General features: G+C 46.8%; 1 protein-coding gene across 1 annotated transcript in view; it reads left to right on the top strand.

Moving 5' to 3' along the window:
* Positions 1–18,814, top strand: part of slc4a1ap (solute carrier family 4 member 1 adaptor protein) — a 187,891-nt gene that overhangs the window by 25,626 nt on the left and 143,451 nt on the right. Inside the window, exons 2-3 of the mRNA XM_055636349.1 lie at positions 4,963–5,633; positions 16,933–17,128. Coding sequence (XP_055492324.1) covers positions 4,963–5,633; positions 16,933–17,128 — 867 coding nt within the window. The remainder of the gene's footprint in view (positions 1–4,962; positions 5,634–16,932; positions 17,129–18,814) is intronic.

The following is an 18,814-nucleotide window of genomic DNA, read 5'->3' as shown; positions in this document are numbered from 1 at the left end:
GCGGGTGCTGCAATCTTGAACGCAAAGTGCTGGAGTAACTCAGCAGGTCGGGCAGTGTCACTGAATTGAATTGAATTATCCTTTATTGTCATTCAGACCTTTCAGTCTGAACGAAATTTCGTGCCTTGCAGTCATACATATAATAAAATAACAAAAACACACAATGAACACAAATTTAACATCCACCACAGTGAGTTCACCAGGCACCTCCTCACTGTGATGGAAGGCAAAAGTCTTAAAGTCACTGTCTCTGCCCTCCTTGTTCTCCATCTGCGTTGAGGCGATCCAGGCTTCCGTTGTTGTGACCCCGCCGGGTGATGGTAAGTCAGTCCCGCGGCTGAATCCGAGCTTCGTGAACAGACCAGTTCAAACTCCGCGGCCCGGGGTGGGCGAAGCTGCCGAAGCTGCTGCCCTCCAGTCCAGCGGGCGCAGCTGTTGTTGCGGGAGCTCCGGAAAAATAGGTCACCAACCTGTGACCTGTGAGCTCCCGACGATGTCGTCCACTGGGCCCGCGGCCGAGCCCCCGAATTCAGGTCACCGCCAGAACGCCGGAATGCCACCACAGCCCCGAAAACCGGGCCGTCGCCACCGGAAAGCCGCCACACCCCGAAAGCCGGGCCGTCGCCAGAACGCCGCCACAACCCTGAAGTCGGCCAACCTCGCGCTGGTAAGTCCTGGCTAGCTCTGCCAGCTCTGCCATTAGGCCTCAGCGCAGACGGAGAGAGGGGATACGACATGAAAAAGTCGCATCCCCCCAAAGGAAGAGACCAAAACCGTGTTTCTTCCACCCGCCCCCCACACATACACAACCTAATGAACTAAAATGTAACTAAAACAGGACAAAAGAAAACAACAAAAAACAGACGGACTGCAGGCGAGCCGCAGCTGCAAGGCAGCACCGCCACTTCCGGACACTTTACGGATGAGTCTGATGAAGAATCCTGACTTGAAACGTCAGCCTCCCAAGAGATGCTGCCTGACCCGCTGAGTTCCTCCAGCACTTTGTGTTCTGACACTTCAAGATCATTGGTAATAGCCCTGTCCCACGGTACGAGTTCATTCCAAGAGCTCTCCCGAGTTTTAATAAAATCAAACTCGTGGTAAGCACAGAGAATGAACGTAGCGGGTACGTCGTAGCTCGGGGATGTCTCTTAGAGGCTAGTAACGCTAACGGCAGGTACTCGGGAAGACTCGCTAACGGCAGGTAAGCACGGGAAGACGCGTGAAGATTTTTCAACATGACTACTGAGCTCGCACAGCGGTGTTGATGAGTGTAGATAGAGGGTCAGATCAAGCACTATCCAGTCCTTTGTCACTGATCCTTTTCAGAGTAAGTTTCCATACATCCAATAATGTCATTTCTATAAAGTAACTATAAAATTGAATCTGTGCCCTAAGTTTCAGAACAAGTTGAGTGCATTATGCCGACAGTATTTCTCTCATGACTGCATGATGCTACCCACCTGCTGTGTTCTGCATATTTCTCTGGATTTGCTTCAATGCTAATAATCAATGGTTTCCAGATCAGTTGTTTTCAAAACCTATCTAACGGTCCTCTTTGACAGCTTGGGCAATTGAAGGAGGTCTTCCCACACATCTGAGCTTCTATTGCCTGCTTTCCAAAACAATACATTTTAATAATTACATTATCGTGCAATTGAAATAAAAACACTAACAACTAAAATACCAGTATTCTTGACTGGTCACATAATACATGGGTGAGTGTCAGGAAATTAATGTGCAGGGAGGAACTGCAGATGCTTGTTTAAACCGAAGATAGACACAAAAAGCTGGAGTAACTCAGAGGGTCAGGCAGCATCTCTAGAGAAAAGGAATAGGTGACGTTTCGGGTCGAGACCCTTCTTCAGACTGAAGATGCTGTCTGACCTGCTGAGTTACTCCAGCTTTTTGTGTCAGGAAATTAATTTATCCACCCCCCCCCCCCCCCCCCCCACCACCCCCCCCCCCCCCCCCCCCCGAGCCTTCTCCATTCTGCAATAAGGTAACGGTTGATCTGTGCGTCAAATCTGCACCCCCCCCCCCCCCCCCTGATTTTCACATTCTCCGATTCCTGTAGTGCTGGGTTGCAGAGCTCAGTTTGAAAAACTAGGATGCAAATCATATTCAAAAAGGAATTGTTCCAGCAACGCTCATTTTAAAAGCTGACAAGAGTTGCGGGTATATGCAGAAACGTGGAACTGCAGATGCTGGTTAACATACAAAAGGACACACAAGTTCTGGAGTAACTCAGTAAGTCATTTGTTCTATATCTCTCTACATCACCGTCTATATCTCTTGTTTCCCTTTCCCCTGACTCTCCAGTCTGAAGAAGACCTGAAACGTCACCTATTCCTTCTCTCCAGAGATGCTGCCTGGCCCGCTGTATTAGTCCAGCACTTTGTGCCTACCTTCGGTTTAAACCAGCATCCACGGTTTCTTCCTGCACAAGTCAGGCAGAGAACATGGATAGGGGACGTTTTGGGTCAGGGATGTTCTTCAGACCTTTTGTATGCTTCTATCTATAGGTCTCCCTTCAGCCTCTGAGGCTCCAGAAAAAAGGAAGGTATAGCTGTTGAGATGTTTACACGAGTGGGAGAATCATAAACAAGGGGACATAGTTACAAGACAAAGGGGCGATCATCCAAAACTGGTGTGTGAAGAAATTCTTTCTCAGAGGGCAGTGAATCACTGGAATTCTTTGCTTAAGAGGGTGGTGGAGGTCAGATCAAGGAGACTATAGTATACAGGAGCAGGATTAGGCCTTTCGGCTCATCGAATTTGCTCCACCTTTCCATCACGGCTAATCTATTTTTTCCTCGCAGCCCCATTCTCCTGCCTTCTCCCATATCCATACCAGATATGTTTACGGTGCTGAGAGAGATGAATATTTTTAAGATCGGGGAAGTGAGAGTTATTAGGAACTGGCACAGCTGCAATGGTGAGGTTCGGCAAACCTCAGGATTGTTTTCTCTGAGGCGGAAGAGAGATCTGATAGAGTCCCGACCTAAAAAGTCACCGATCCATATTCTCCAGAGATGCTGCCTCACCTGCTGCGTTACTCCAGCACTGTGTGTTCTTTAGAGTTGGGGGTCTTGTTGATTTTTATTAAGAAGAACGTTATGCAAAATTGAGGATGCAAGAAGTTGCACATACTGGCATCCTGAGCAAAACACAAAGTGCTGGAAGAACTCAGCGGGTCAGGCAGCATTTGGGGAGGAAATGAGTTTAGAAGTACAGCATGGAAATGGGTCCTTTGGCCCACCAAGTATATGCTGGCCATCGATCACCTGTTCATGTTGGCAGGGGACTTTCTCATCCACTCTACGAGGAGACTAGCTGGGACGAAGGGCCTGTTTCCAAGTTGTATTGTATTTTAAATTAAATTTGAACTAATGTTGGAGAGATTGAGATAATTACTTGAATAGGTAAAACAAATGGGGAGACACTGGTGCATGGGTATAACATCAATCATAAATTCTTCTCCAGGTAACACAGTATACTGACTGAAATATTGCAGTTCATTTTGTGTTTGTTAAGTGTAATCTCAGAATTCCACTCTTTGTTCACATGGTTTTCACAGTTCAATAATATAGCTCACTACACCACTTCAATGGCAGCTAGAGGCAGGTAGATAATAGACAATAGGTGTAGGAGTAGGCCCTTCGAGCCAGCACCGTCATTCATTGTGATCATGGCTGATCATCCACACTCAGTACCCCATTCCTGCCTTCTCCCCTTATTCCTTGACTGCACTATCTTTAATAGCTCTATCTCTCTCTTGAAAGCATCCAGAGAATTGGCCTTCTGAGGCAGAGAATTCCACATTCACAACTCTGGGTGAAAATGTTTTTCCTCATCTCCCTTCTAAATGGCCAACCCATTATTTTTAAACTGTGGCCCCTGATTCTGGACTCTCCCAACATCGGGAACATGTCTCTAGCGTGTCTAATCTCTTATTAATCATATGTTTTAATAAGATTCCCTCTCATCCTTCTAAATTCCAGTGTATACAAAGCCAGACGCTCCATTCTTTCAACATATGACAGTCCCGCCATCCTGGGATTTAACCTCGTGAACCTACGCTGCACTTTCTCAATAGCAAAAATGTCCTTCCTCAAATTCAAAACTGCACACAATACTCCAGGGGTTGGCTCACCAGGGCCCTGTACAACCGCAGAAGGACCCTCTTTGCTCCTGTACTCAACTCCTCTTGTTACGAAGGCAAACATGCCATTCGCTTTCTTCACTGCCTGCTGTACCTGCATGCTTACTTAGATTTAACCTCTCATTGATTGATTCAAAGATACAGCATTGAAAAAGACCCATCAATCGATCACCCGCAGGTCACGGGGAGAATGTACAAACTCCGTACAGACTGCTCCCATAGTCAGGATCGAACCTGGGTATCTGGAGCTTTGAGGCAGCAGCTCGACCAGCCAAGAATAAATATATTTACACCCACAAAGTTGAGAAAAAAATATTTTTGAAGCTTCAGACAAACAATGGTGTTTGATCTAAATTCTCTGATCATGATAATGCTGGGATATAAATACCGGCTTTAGCTCCGTTGTGGCAGTTAATATTGATTCTGTCCTGTGGAATTGTTAAACAGTAAGAAATGTTAAAAAAAAATCAAAATTGAGCCCGATATGATTGTACTGTTGTTGGAACAATACTGTACGTGAGTTGCATTAAAATATCTTTTGGATAGACACATGGAAGTGCAAGGAATAGAGGGATGTGAATCATGTACCGGGAGACCAGATCAGTTTAACCTGGCATCATGCTCGGCACAAACATTGTGGGCCGAAGGGCCTGTCCCTGTTCTATGTTCTAATGCAAACCTGAAGCCGCTTCAATACATTTTCTCCGTAACGCTATACCGCTGTTACATCAAATATTTATCTCAATGTCATAGAATCATGCGTCGTAATGTTACACTCTTTATTTGTTTGGTTGCAGATGCATTAAACAGTGATGGTTTTAAGAAGCCCTTGCTCCCTTTGGCTCCATTGCAGAAGAAGGAGAAGACTATCCACTCGAGCCCTTCATCATCCAGCACAGAAACAGCCAAAAGTGTTAAATCTACTGGAGGGGAAGAGGCAGCGGCTGTAGAAGACTTTGCAGCACACGAGCAAGAAACCAGGTCCAAGTCTGAAGAAAAGTGCACAGAAGATCAGACGCTCGTTGAAAGTCAGCCTCCCACATTGCCATTGACTAAGCCCAGGTCCATTCCCAAGTTACCGTCTGATAAGTACAAGCCCTGTCCTCCGCTCCCCTATGAGGAGCCGCCATGGGGAGGTTTAGCAGAAGCCCCCTACAGCTTTGAAGTCCTCAAGAATGGAGGCATAGCCTCGGTGATCAGTCTGAATCGGAAGAGCTTTTACGTCGTTGGGAGGCTTCCTACCTGCGACATCGCGCTCGAGCACCCCTCCATTTCACGCTACCACGCCGTGGTGCAGCACAGGCCAGCGGCCGATGGGGAAAGTGGCGCCGGCTTCTACGTTTACGACCTGGGCAGCACGCACGGAACGGTGGTGAACAAAGAGAAAGTGGAGCCAAACAGCTACCACCGGCTGAAAGTTGGCCATGTTATTAAGTTTGGAGGGAGCACCAGACTCCTGATTTTACAGGCAAGTATGCAATCATTCAATGGTCACACGCCAAGCGAGGCCATTGTGTCCACCCTAGCTTCTCCCAGAGCAACTCTTTAGTTCTACACCCTAGCTTCTCCGTACATAAGCGATAGGAGAAGAATTAGGCCGTTTGGCCCATCAATTTTTTGGGGTGCTGGCCTTTATAAATCAGAGCATTGAGTATAGAAGTTGGGATGTAATGTTAAAATTGTACAAGGCATTGGTGAGGACAATTCTGGAGTATGGTGTACAATTTTGGTCGCCTAATTATAGGAAGGATGTCAACAAAATAGAGAGAGTACAGAGGAGATTTACTAGAATGTTCCCTGGGTTTCAGCAACTAAGTTACAGAGAAAGGTTGAATAAGTTAGGGCTTTATTCTTTGGAGCGCAGAAGGTTAAGGGGGTACTTGATAGAGGTCTTTAAAATGATGAGAGGGATAGACAGAGTTGACGTGGATAAGCTTTTCCCACTGAGAGTAGGGAAGATTCAAACAAGGGGACATGACTTGAGAATTAAGGGACAGAAGTTTAGGGGTAACATGAGGGGGAACTTCTTTACTCAGAGAGTGGTGGCTGTGTGGAATGAGCTTCCAGTGAAGGTGGTGGAGGCAGGTTCGTTATTATCATTTAAAAATAAATTGGTTAGTTATATGGACGGGAAAGGAATGGAGGGTTATGGTCTGAGCGCAGGTATATGGGACTAGGGGAGAATACGTGTTCGGCACGGACTAGAAGGGTCGAGATGGCCTGTTTCTGTGCTGTAATTGTTATATGGTTATATGGTTATAAGTCTACTCCATCATTTAATCATAGCTGATCCATCTTTCTCAACCCCATCATCCTGCCTTCTCCCCATAGCCCATAGTACTAATCAAGAATCTATCTATCTACGCCTTAAAAATATCCATTGACTTGGCCTCCACAGGGCATCAGGTAAGTCGGGACGTTTTTTCCAGCCTGATAAAAAATGTCCACGAGTAAAAAAATAGCCCCGAGTACCTACGGCTGGCGTAACGAGCCTCTAGAATATATCCACGGACTCCTACGGACTCGTTACGAACATTCTGCGAGTTTGAATCAAGGGGAAAACTTGGGAGAATTTGTGAATAACTTGGAGAATTTGTGAATAACTCGGGAAAGTGGGACAGGCCCTTTACTGCGCTTGTAGCTTCAGAGACCCGGGTTCAATCCCGACTACGGGTGCTGTCGGTGACCTGCATGGGTTTTTCTCTGTGAACTTCGGTTTCCTCCCACACTCCAAAGATGTACAGGTTTGTAGGTTAATTGGCTTGGTGTAAGTGTAAATTGTCCCTAGTGTGTGTAGTATCCTATTAGGGACAATTTACACTTATACCAAGCCTTAATCTACACTTATACCAAGCGTTAATGTGCGGGGGATTGCTGGTCGACTTGTTTCCACGCTGTATCTTTAAAGTAAACTAACTAAACTTTGGTCCCTCTGTTCCTCTGTTCCTGCCCTCCTTTGTGAACAACATGCTTTGTTCTATTTTGCCCTGCTCACTCTATCTTTCAGAATGCCTCATCTCTTATTACTTTCTGTCCTGTCTCAACGGTGACTGTTTGTTCACCAGCTTGTTTATATCGTGTGCAATTTATCACTATCTTCTTCACACTGCGCAATGCTGCCCTGCTCCGTGTCGTCCTCAGTAGTTTACCAATAAATTTAGCTCCAGTGAAGGGCATGTATTGATAAAATCTTGCTCAGCCAGGATTGACACGGCTACATTCATCTGTACATCACCCTTGTTAGGAAGCTCCAGGTACAACATTCTGACAGAATCAAGATTAGCACAGAATCTCCCTGCCATGTTAGGCTTGATTGCATCTGGAAAAGTGTGCTCAGAATATTAAGACAACCAGGTGCAGAGAAGACATTGAATCTTGTTAGCAGTGGTGAGAAAAATATATAACAAGAAATGTTTACTGCAGCATATATTTACATGGCTTATTCTATAGACCAGTGACTGCTAGATTCAGGTACGAGAGCAGATTTTCATCAGTTATTTCACCTATTTTGTCTACATTTTGTGCACACGGGCAACTTGCTTTATAGAAGAGGGGCAGGGAGTAGATAGATTTCTGCTGGACCAACATGTTCCACCATTCTGCCCAGACAATACACAAGACCAGAATGTAAGCCATATAAGACACATAGTGCTGGAGTAACACAGGCAGCATCTCTTACAACATGGATAGGTGACATTTCAGGTCTGGAGCCTTTTTCAAACTGACAAATAGCATGTACTAGACTAAGTGGGACCCGTTGGGTCCCAGCTTCACACGGGAGGGCTGGTCCCCCAACACAATGTTCCACCTCTCCACCAATTCCAAGATTGCTGGCCAGTGTGGGAAAAGTGGGCGGGGCTTTCTGGAGTACTATCATGGGTATTGTGGGCCGAAGGGACTGGTTTCCAGTGGGCTAGTATGGACATTGTGGGCCGAATGGATTCTTGGGCTGGCAGCTCAGTCACTCAGGCCTGGCAGCTCAGCAACTCGTCTTGTAGGCTGGCAGCTCAGAAACTGCCAGAAATTCTGCTGAAAACAGGTGAGAGACTGTGAGAGAGAAGGGGGGAGAGTGTGGACAATCAATTTTAGATATTTTCATCTTTTTTTACAGTTGCAAAAGGCACACAGTTGCAAAAGGCAGTATAAAAATACATAAAGGGCACACAGGTCAGTATTCTCAGTAGGTAGACAAAAATGCTGGAGAAACTCAGCGGGTGCAGCAGCATCTATGTAGCGAAGGAAATAGGCAATGTTTCAGGCCGAAACCCTTCTTCAGACTGATGGGGAGTGGGGGAAGGCGGGGAGAAGAAAGGAAAAAGGAGGAGGAGGAGGAGCCTGAGGGCTGAGGGAGAGCTAGGAAGGGGAGGAGACAGCAAGGGCTAACAGAATTGTGAGAATTCAATGTTCATGCCACCAGGATGCAGACTCCCCAAGCGGAATATGAGGTGCTGTCCCTCCAATTTACGGTGTTGCTCACTGGATGTGGAGGAGGCCCAGGACAGAGAGGTCGGATACAGAATGGGAGGGGGAGTTGAATTGCTGAGCCACCGGGAGGTCGGGTTGGTTAATGCGGACCGAGCGGAGGTGTTCGGCAAAACGATCGCCAATGTAGATCAGCTGACATCTAGAGCAGTGGATGCAATAGATGAGGTTGGAGGAGATGCAGGTGAACCTCTGTCGCACCTGGAACGACTGCTTGGGTCCGTGGGGAGGTAAAGTGACAAGTGTAGCATCTCTTGCGGTTGCAAGGGAAAGTGCCCGGGGAAGGGGTGGTGCGGGAGGGAAGGGAAGAATTGACAAGGTTACGGAGGGAGCGGTCTTTGCGGAAGGCAGATGGGGGGGGGGGAGATGGGAAGATGTGGCGAGTGGTGGGGTCACGTTGGAGGTGGCAAAACTGACGGAGGACTATTTGTTGTATGTGACGGCTAGTGGGGTGAAAGGTGAGGACCAGGGGGACTCTGCCCTTGTTGCGAGTGGGGGGATGAGAGAGAGCAGTGTTACGGGGTATGGAAGAGACCCTGGTGCGAGCCTTGTCTATAGTATGGGATGGGAACCCACGTTCCCTGGAGAATGAGGACATTTCTGATGCCCTGGTGTGGAACACCTCATCCTGGGAGCAGATGCGGCATAGACGGAGGAATTGGGAGTAGGGGATGGAGTCCTTACAGGAAGCAGGGTAGGAAGAAGAGTAGTCTAGGTAGCCGTGGGTCAGTGGGTTTATAGTGGATGTTGGTCAGAAGTCTATCACCTGAGATGGAGATAGTGAGGTCAAGGAATGGTAGGGAAGGGTCGGAAATGGTCCAGGTGTATTTGAGTGCCGGATGGAAGTTAGTGGTGAATAGAATAGAATTACCTTAGCATTAGAATTAGCTGATGAAATCAGGCAGTTGTGTGTGGGTGCAGGAGGTAGCACCAAAGCAATCGTCAATGTAGCGGAGGTGGAGGTCAGGGATCTGACTGGTGCAAATTAACTGGTGCAAACTGCAAGGTTGGCTGGTTGGGTGCCACTCAATCACTTCCCCCTCCTCTCTTTAAATCCCCCTGTGGCTTTTGTATAACATTTTATTATGTCATTATTTGGTTTAGTTTAGTTTAGAGATACAGCATGGAAACAGGCCCTTCGGCCCACCTGGTCGGTGTCGACCAGTGATCCCTGCACATTAACACTATCCTTCACCCACTAGGGACAATTTTTACATTTACCAAGCCAATTAACCTACAAGCCTGTACGTCTTTGGAGTGTGGGAGAAAACCGAAGATCTCGGAGAAAACCCACTCAGATCACGGGGAGAACGTACAAACTCCGTACAGACAGCGCCCGTAGTCAGAATCGAACGCGGGTCTCCGGCGCTGCATTAGCTGCAAGGCAGCAACTCTACCGCTGCACCACTGTGGCCATTCTTTTTCTTTGGAGTAAGTGGGCATTCTGAAAATTATAAGGAGAGAGAAATTATAAGGAGAGAGAAAAGAAAGTAATGCTGATGCAGGAAAGGACACAGTGCTGGAGCAACTCAGTGGGTCAGGCAGCATCTCTGGAGAACATGGATAGGTGATGTGTAGGAAGGGACTGCAGATGCTGCTTTAAACCAAAGATAGACTGCAGCAAGTAAGAATTTCATTGTCCCATCTGGGACATATGACAATAAAACGCTCTTGACTCATGATGTAAAAAGCTGGAGTAACTCAGCAGGTCAGACAGCATCTCTGGAGAAAATGAATAGATTTCGGGTCGAGACCCTTGTTTTGTGTGTGGGCCCTTCAGAAGGGTCTTTGTTCTACGTTCTAAGGCAGTTAACAGCAAATTTACAGTGGGATCTACAGATCTGTACTTCTTTATGTTTTGCAAATCGCCTTAATTCTGCAACCTACAGTTATACCAACACTGATTGTCCATCTCTTCCTGGGATCTTTTTGGTGGCAGGTCAGGAATTTGGGAGCACCTTGCTTGTTGTTTTTTGATCGTGCCTTAATTTTGTGTAGCTTGTAGATTACATTTTACTTCGGAGTCACGTGAGTGATTCCGTGAAGACCCCAGCTCCAGTGCGCATGCGGCATAATCGCACAGCGTGCAGAACGTGGCCAGCGGGAGTCGGGCGCTCCCGCATCCAGGGACGAAAGGTAAGTACTTACCTTAATTGGGCCTTGTGTTTTTTGCTCCAGGGGGAGCAAAGTGAGGCATGGTGAGCGGCCCCGTTTCGACTCCAGCGTGGAGCCGACAGTGGACGGGGAAAAGGCGCTACCCGGACCGCAAACGTTGCGGACCGCTGCAAGGAAATTTAAGGTAACAGCAGCAAGGTAACAGCAGCGGACCGGCGGGAAATTTAAAAACCCGACCGGCAGCCCTGCAGACTCCTGACTAGGAGAATCGCCGCCCGGGAACCGCCACAATGCCGCCTGGAAAACGGCAGGCAGCCTCTACATGCAGGTAAGGGGAAAATCTTACCAATTTACAGGTTCTACAGGAGCCAACTTCCTCCAAAACTGGCACAGGTTGAAGACAGCAAGAATAAGAGTATCTGTCTCCCCAAGCCAGAGGAGGTCATGGAATTTACCTCCAGGAGAAAAGGGGCACTGGTTGAATGCCAAGGGAGCTGACTCCTACCCCAGTGCTATTGCACTAGCCATCTCCCTTGTCGAGGGATTGATGCAACAGCGGAGTTTGAGCTATGCGTCCTCCAATTTAGCGCACCCTTTTGCTCCCTTTTTAGAGGCTAGCTAAGGAGGCCAGGGCTGGGCTGGCTTAAGCGCTGGGCAGGCGGACGAGAACAGCAGTATGCAGGGGAGCAGGATCAGGAAGAGCTACTGGGTGTCGTGGGCCACTACATGGCTCCTCCACGCGACCATCTTCCCAACAAAAGCCCTGCAGGAGCAGGCCTTTCCAGAGGCAAATCCGCAGGCAGCTGGGTCTAGTAGACTCGCAGACAAGCAGCGAATTCTACAGAAGGTCAAGATGTTACCACCTTTGCTCGCCTTTTCCACGGATTATATTCTCCCAGGATAAGGACTATCCCTTTGCACTACCAGGGTGCTGACGCCTAAGATGTTCCCATATTTGGGATACTCGACTGAACAATGGTGCATATAGACCTGCCCGCAACCCCGAATATATGGGGCTATGCAAACCGCTGCTGCGGGAAGAGAGGCAGCTAAACCTGTGCGCCTCATGAAGGCAGGCTATGGGATGAGCAGGACATCGCATCCAACACCCAGCTGGCAGCACCCCTCGGCATCCACCAGCGATATCAAACAAGGACTGGTGAAAGCCTGGTGACCGCTTCACATCCCCCATAGTTCTTTTTAGACGGGGCCCAGAGCGGAGCCGTGGGAAGATGCGCCGCCCCACCGACAGCACCAGCATACCAGCAAACTACGCCTTCATGAAAAACAACAAGCATGGAGGTAGGTAGTCTGGTTCCTCCCAGTTTACACTAAAACAAGGGTGTTCTACTAACTGCATGGGGGGGGGGGTCATTTACACTTGTGGATAAAGCATGGGATGCTGTCACAAATAACTAAAATATACTCAACAGTATTAGAGGATAAAAACAAATTCAAATTGGGCATATTACCGCCAGTTCAGCAATGCGCCCAAAGGGCATTTTCTCCCTCTAAGAAAAGAGAAGTGAGAAGGCAAGCTGAACTAAAAAGGCTCATTACTAAACGGATCATGGGAGTAAAAATGAACCATTGGAATTTGTATCGAATATATTCACCAAAACTATAAAAGATGGTGAATGTAGCATCATCATTGATCTAATATCACTAAATAAATCTGTTGAGTATATCCACTTTAAGATGGAGACGGGGTTTTGTCACTGCCAGACATCTGATCTCCCAAGGATACCTATGGGGAGCATTGATATGGAAGATGCTAACTATCTTATACCCATACACTAGGATCATTATAGATACCTAAAAATATTTACCTGGATCATGGATATCCCGGTTAGGGCAACCATGGGAGCATATAGCATTTCATATGGTCTAAACCTCAGCCCTAAACTATTATAAATGGCCATGAAAATATTAAGAAAACAAGCATAATCATGGCACATATTGGATGATATCCTCATATTAGGGGAAACAAAGGAATTAGCTGTGGAGCAGTTCTAGCTACGAAACAGCTCCCTAAAGCTGAGGTTCATCCCACGCCCAGATAAACCAGAATTGAAGCGTTACTACCAAGGATTATCTGGGCTTCAATAATAATTCCGTCCATATGACTGTTACTTTGCCAAGGTACTTGGGTCACTATAATCAAATCATGAATGTACCCACTGAAGCTATATCACAATTAAGGTGGTGGGCAGACATATATTTGGCATAGTTTTCAGCCCTATTATCATCACCAATCCCAACTTGGTTATTTTAAAAACCAATGCCAGTACTTTAGGCTGGGGAGCAACTAAACTCCATATCCAGCACAGGTAACAGATGGACCAAGTCACAAACATCGTTACTACACATACCGGGCATCAACTTCTTGGGATTGGTGATCGCCTATTGGGCTAAAAAGCATATCCATTTCAAATGCAGCACGTACATATGTGGTTACGGATTGATAATACTATGGTGGTGGCTTATATCAACCATATGGGGAGCATAATAATCATTATTGTGCAACAAATTGGTCAAACAAATCTGGCAATGGTGTGTCAAAAGACATTTTAACTATCAGCTGCCTATGTCCTAGGAAGCTAGAACACAGTGGGAGACACCATGTCACGGGGTAAAATTTATGATTACATTGAATAGATGTCAAACCCAAAATATCTGCTAAAGTTATTAAGCAGTTTGAAAGCCAGATATCAATTGGTTGCACAAGACGGAATCACCAGTAACCTATGTATGTGACTGAGGAACCAGGTTAGAGGCAGCAGCGATAGATGCCTACACGCTGGAAGGGGGAATTTTGCTTTGCCTTCCTCCCTTCTGCCTCATCAGACGGGCACTTTACAATACAGATGGGATCTGTCTCCGAGATATTGATCGTGCCCGACCGGCCTACACAGCCATGGTTCCCAGTTCATTACGACACGGTGGGCGAGTCACCTATGGATTTCCCTAGTGGACCATGGTTGCTGACTCAACCCAGTATCAGGCACAAGCCACCCATGCCAGGGGAACATCAAACTCCTGGGTGCAGGTTTTGAATAGACCTTACCAGGGACTGGGATTATCCAAAGGAACCATTACCACCATGCCGGCATCCCTGCAAACAGTCACTAAAAGTTAACATGGGTAAAATACTGCCACGACGCAGGGACAACATCCCGAACTATTCAACCACTGACGTATTGAAGTTCCTGGAACATCTACACCATGACTAAAAAGTAAGTTACAGTGCCGTAAATACAGCATGGAGCGCCTTATCTGCTTATCTAAAACAGCATGTCAACAGAGCATGGGATCCCATCCACTGAAGGTAAACTTATGAAGGGCAACTATGATATAAGCCCCAAACACCCAGGTATATACCCATGTATGGGATATTGGTGTGATATTGACATATCTCAGAGAATGGCACCAGCCAGATCCCTCAGCTTGCTTAATCTATGTTTTAAAAAACGCTCATGCTTATGGCTCTCGTACACGCTCTAGATTCCGGTCACTCCATAAACTAGACTGGATAACATGGTGATTACCCCAGACGCATCACGTTCATATTTAGGTCTGGTAAAATCTAACTCGCAGGTATATGGGACTACGCGAGATTATGAGTTCGGCACGAACTAGTAGGGTCGAGATCGCCTGTGTTTTCCGTGCTGTAGTCGTTATATGGCTATATGGACCAGGAACGCCCTATTCACTGGTGGGATTCCGGGCCTACCCACCAGAGTCCAGGTTGAGTGTGGTGACCCATCTACTACTATATATAGACACAACCCACAATCTTAGAGGGAGATGAAAGCCTATGGGTCAACCACAGTAACCCAAGACGGGGTACGAGCCAAACCACTCCAGGTGGCTCAAACAGGTACTGAAAGCTGCCGGAATAGATAATAATACATTTAATCCCATTCCACTAGGGCAGCATTGGTATCAGCGGCTGAACGAATGGACGTTCCGGTTGACCACATTTTCAATACAACAGAATGGTCAAGGAAACGGCGTTCAGAACATTTTTTATTATAAACCGTTGATAAACCTGATTTAATTGCAGGAGAATATTACAAACTGCAATATTAATTTAAGCTCAGAGGAGCTCTTTTATGTTGTTATTGTTAACAAATACCTTTCTGTTTCTTTTGAAAGCAGATCAACTGGTGATTACGATAACACTTCCTCCCTCATAAACTTCGGCAGTGAGTGAAATAAAAACTGTTACACGGTTTGAAATCACAGACCTTTGAAGTCTTCACGGAATCACTCACGTGACTCCGAAGTAAAATAGTAAGATTAAACGAGTACTTACCAGTACGAAGTTTGATCAGTATTTTATGAGGAGTTACGGTGAGGGATTAAGTGCCCGCCGCTCCCACCCTCATTATACAGATCAAACTAGTAAACTGATGTCTCGTGATCTTTACTATCTTACTTCAAATATTGTGTCTATTCTGTGATTTCACACCGCTGCTTCGAAGTATGCCGCATGCGCACTGGAGCTGGGGTCTTCACTTAATCCCTCACCGTAACTCCTCATAAAATACTGATCAAACTTCGTACGGGTAAGTACTCGTTTAATCTTACTATTAAACACTAGACCAAGTGCAGACCCGTTGGGTCTGTTCCCCCAACGTGTGGTTGTGAGGGGGGAGGCGGCATGCAGCGTCACACACACTATTGTTCTGGCCTTCTCTATCTTTCAGTCTGAAGAAAGGTTCCAACCTGAAACGACACCTATCCATGTCCTCCAGCGATGCTGCCAGACCCGCTGTGTTACTCCAGCACATTGCATCCTTTGTGTTACAGCATCTGCAGTTCCTTGTTTCTGCCTAATGCTGATGAAGAAATGATCTGGCCTTTGCTGAAGCGCTACACCGGCAGTTTTACTCTCTTTAAAGGGCCTGTCCCACTTTCACGACCTAATTCACGACCTTTTTTACTCGTGGACATTTTTCATCAGGCTGGAAAAAATGGCGCAACCTACTTGATGCCACGAGTACCTACGACTAGCATCACGACCTGCTACGACCTACCTACGACCTCCTACGACCTCATGACGACCATGCTGCGAGTATGAGTCAAGGGCAAACTTGGCAGAGGTCGTGAATTAGGTCGTGAAAATGGGACTGGCCCTTTAGGATGCTGATTTACCTCTGGTGCATTTATTCCACTATTTGCTGCTTTAACCAGGCTGGTTGGGAAACAGTAATGACAAATGACTTCATAAAATCTACTGAAAATTAAATGATTGAGTGTTCTCCTTCTCTTCTGTTCACCAAAAGAAACTAAAATATTATAAATGATCATTAATTTTCAACCTTCACAGTAGCTATGAAGGGGGGGAGGAGAGGGGGGGAGGAGAGGGGGGGGGAGGGAGGGAGAGAGGAGGAGGGGGGAGGGGGGAGAGGAGAGGGAGGGGGGCGAGAGGAGAGGGGGGAGAGGAGAGGGGGGGAGGTTTTATAGTCCCTCCCCCTCCCTCCAGCAGGGGCAGCAGAGAGAATGGGGAATGTTGTAAAAACATTAATATCTCGGTCAATTTTCATTTGACGGAAAAAATCCTTGGCACACACGCGGCGGAGGGGGGCTCTGAGCGAGGTGGCCAAAAATGGCGGCCGTAGGTGGCGGCATACTCTCGGAAACCGCAGCACAGAAAGCCGAAACCGAACAAGAACAGAGTTTTAGTAATATAATAAATAGATTTCTATATTCCAGTGCCAACATCAGAACATTAACTACTAAACCGGAGTATATAGTGATTGTTTTATCATTGAATTTGTTAATAGAGCTGCACGGTGGCGCAGCAGTACAGTTGCTGCCCTGAAGTGTCCGACACCTGTGTTTGCTCCTTACTATGGGTGCTGTCTGTACAGAGTTTATACGTTCTCCCCGTGACCGCGTGGGCTTTCCCTGGGTGCTCTTGTTTCCTCCCATACTCCAAAGACGTGCAGGTTTGTAGATTCATTGGTTTTGGTAAAAATGATAAATTGTCTCTAGTGTGTAGGATAGTGCGAGTGTACGGGGATCGCTGGTCGTCGCAGACTCGGTGGTCCGAAGGGCCTGTTTCCGTGCTGTTTCTCTAAAAAAACGTTTTTAAACTGTTAATGTGGGCCAATGTGACCTAACGCTATTTTTTTTAATTTGCGAAACATCTACGAATGCAGGGGCCAGAAGAGGACGCAGAGGCAGAATCTGAATTTACTGTGACCGAGCTGAAGCAAATGAACCGGCAGCACGAGCGCTTGGAGAAAAGGATGCTCGGGGAAGACTCAGACGAGGACGATAATGCCAAGTCTGTGTCAGTAGAGCAGCCAAAGAAGCCTGTGGCCAAAGCTGCGTCTGGGTGCACATGGGGAATAGGTAGGTGCGGTCATCAGCCTCGTAGGGTCATCACGTCAAGTAGAGTTATAGAGCATGGAAGATAGACACAAAATGCTGAAGTAACTCAGTGGGACAGGCAGCATCTCTGGAGAGAAGGAATGGGTGACGTTTCAGTCTCCTTTATAGAGCATGAAAACAGGCCCATCAGTCCAACTCGTCCATGCTGACCTAGATGCCCATCGAAGCCAGTCGAAGTCGAAGCCAGTCCTATTTGGCCACGTTTTGTTCATGTCCCTCTAAATCTTTCCTAACAAAGGAATAGTGGCTTGGTGGTAGAGTTGCTGCCTTACAGCACCGGAGACCCAGATTTGATCCTGACTACGGGTGCTGTCTGTATGGAATTTGTACGTTCTCTCTGTCCCCGCGTGAGTTTTCTCCGGGTGCTCCGGCCTCCCACATTCCAAAGACGTGCAGGTTTGTAGGATGATTGTTTTTTTGTAAATTGTCCCTCGTGTGTGTAGGACACTGCTAGTGTACAGGGGGGTCGCTGGTTCGTGTGGACTCAGTGGACCAAGGGGCCTGTTTCCACGCTGTATCTCTAATCTAAATTAAACTAAAGCATGGAAACGACCCAAAGCCCAACTCATCCATGCTAACCAAGATGCCCATCTAAGTTTGTCTAATTTGGCCGCGTTTTGCCCATGTCACTCTAAACCTTTCCTAATAAGTGATGTGAAGATTTAGATCAGTTGTAATCTACTTTACTTTAGTTTAGATTTTAATTTAGAGATACAGCGTGGAAACAGGCCCTACCGCCCACTCAGTCCATGCTGACTAGCAATCACCCCGTACACTAGCACTATCCTACACGCTAGGGAAAACTTACAATTTTTACCGAAGCCAATTAACCCACAAACCTGTACGTCTTTGGAGTGTGGGAGGATACCAACAAAGTCACAGGGAGAACGTACAAACTCCATACAGACAGCACCGGTAGTCAGGATTGAACCCGGGTCTCTGAGGCAGAAACTTTACCAATGTGCCACAACCTAATTTCATGGCTGTCTTTCACGAAACGAAACAGCATACCTTTCGAAACTTTCAATCACTTCCCAGCGCTTGGAACAGCTTGATTGAATGTTCAAAGATTTGGAATTGAAAAGTTTAATTAATCTCTACATTCCTGCCATTCAATACAAAGTCTTGGAGTAATTTAGTGCGTCAGGCAGCATACCTGGAGGACATGGCGACATTTTGGGTTGAGACACTGCTTCAGAATCGAAATCTGAAGAAGGCTCTTGACTCAAAGTGTTGCCTATCAATGTCCTCCAGTGATTATACCTGACCTGCTAAGTTACTCTGACACTTTGTGTCCTGTGTAAGATTCCAGCATCTGCAGTTCCTTGCATTTCCATCTTCCCACCATTAAAATATGGTGTTGATTCCAACATCTGTAGTCTCTTGTGTCTCTATTTAAAACGGGCTGTTTGTTTCTCATTAACATTTGGCTCTTAGGAAGGGTGGATAGACCAAAGGAATTGTTGTAGGAATGAACTGCAGATGCTGATTTAAACCGGAGATCGACACAAAATGCTGGAGTGAACTCAGCAGGACAGGCAGCATCTCTGGATAGAAGGGATGGGTGACGTTTCTGGTCGAGACCCTTCTTCAGCATCAAGTAACTGCTGCGTTGCTCCAGCATTTAGTGTCTAGACTAGAGGAATG

The sequence above is a fragment of the Leucoraja erinacea genome, chromosome 5 (genome assembly GCF_028641065.1).
Source record: "Leucoraja erinacea ecotype New England chromosome 5, Leri_hhj_1, whole genome shotgun sequence".
NCBI lineage: Eukaryota > Metazoa > Chordata > Chondrichthyes > Rajiformes > Rajidae > Leucoraja > Leucoraja erinaceus.
The sequence above is the reverse complement of the archived record's forward strand: the minus strand, read 5'-3'. Positions and strand labels throughout refer to the sequence as shown.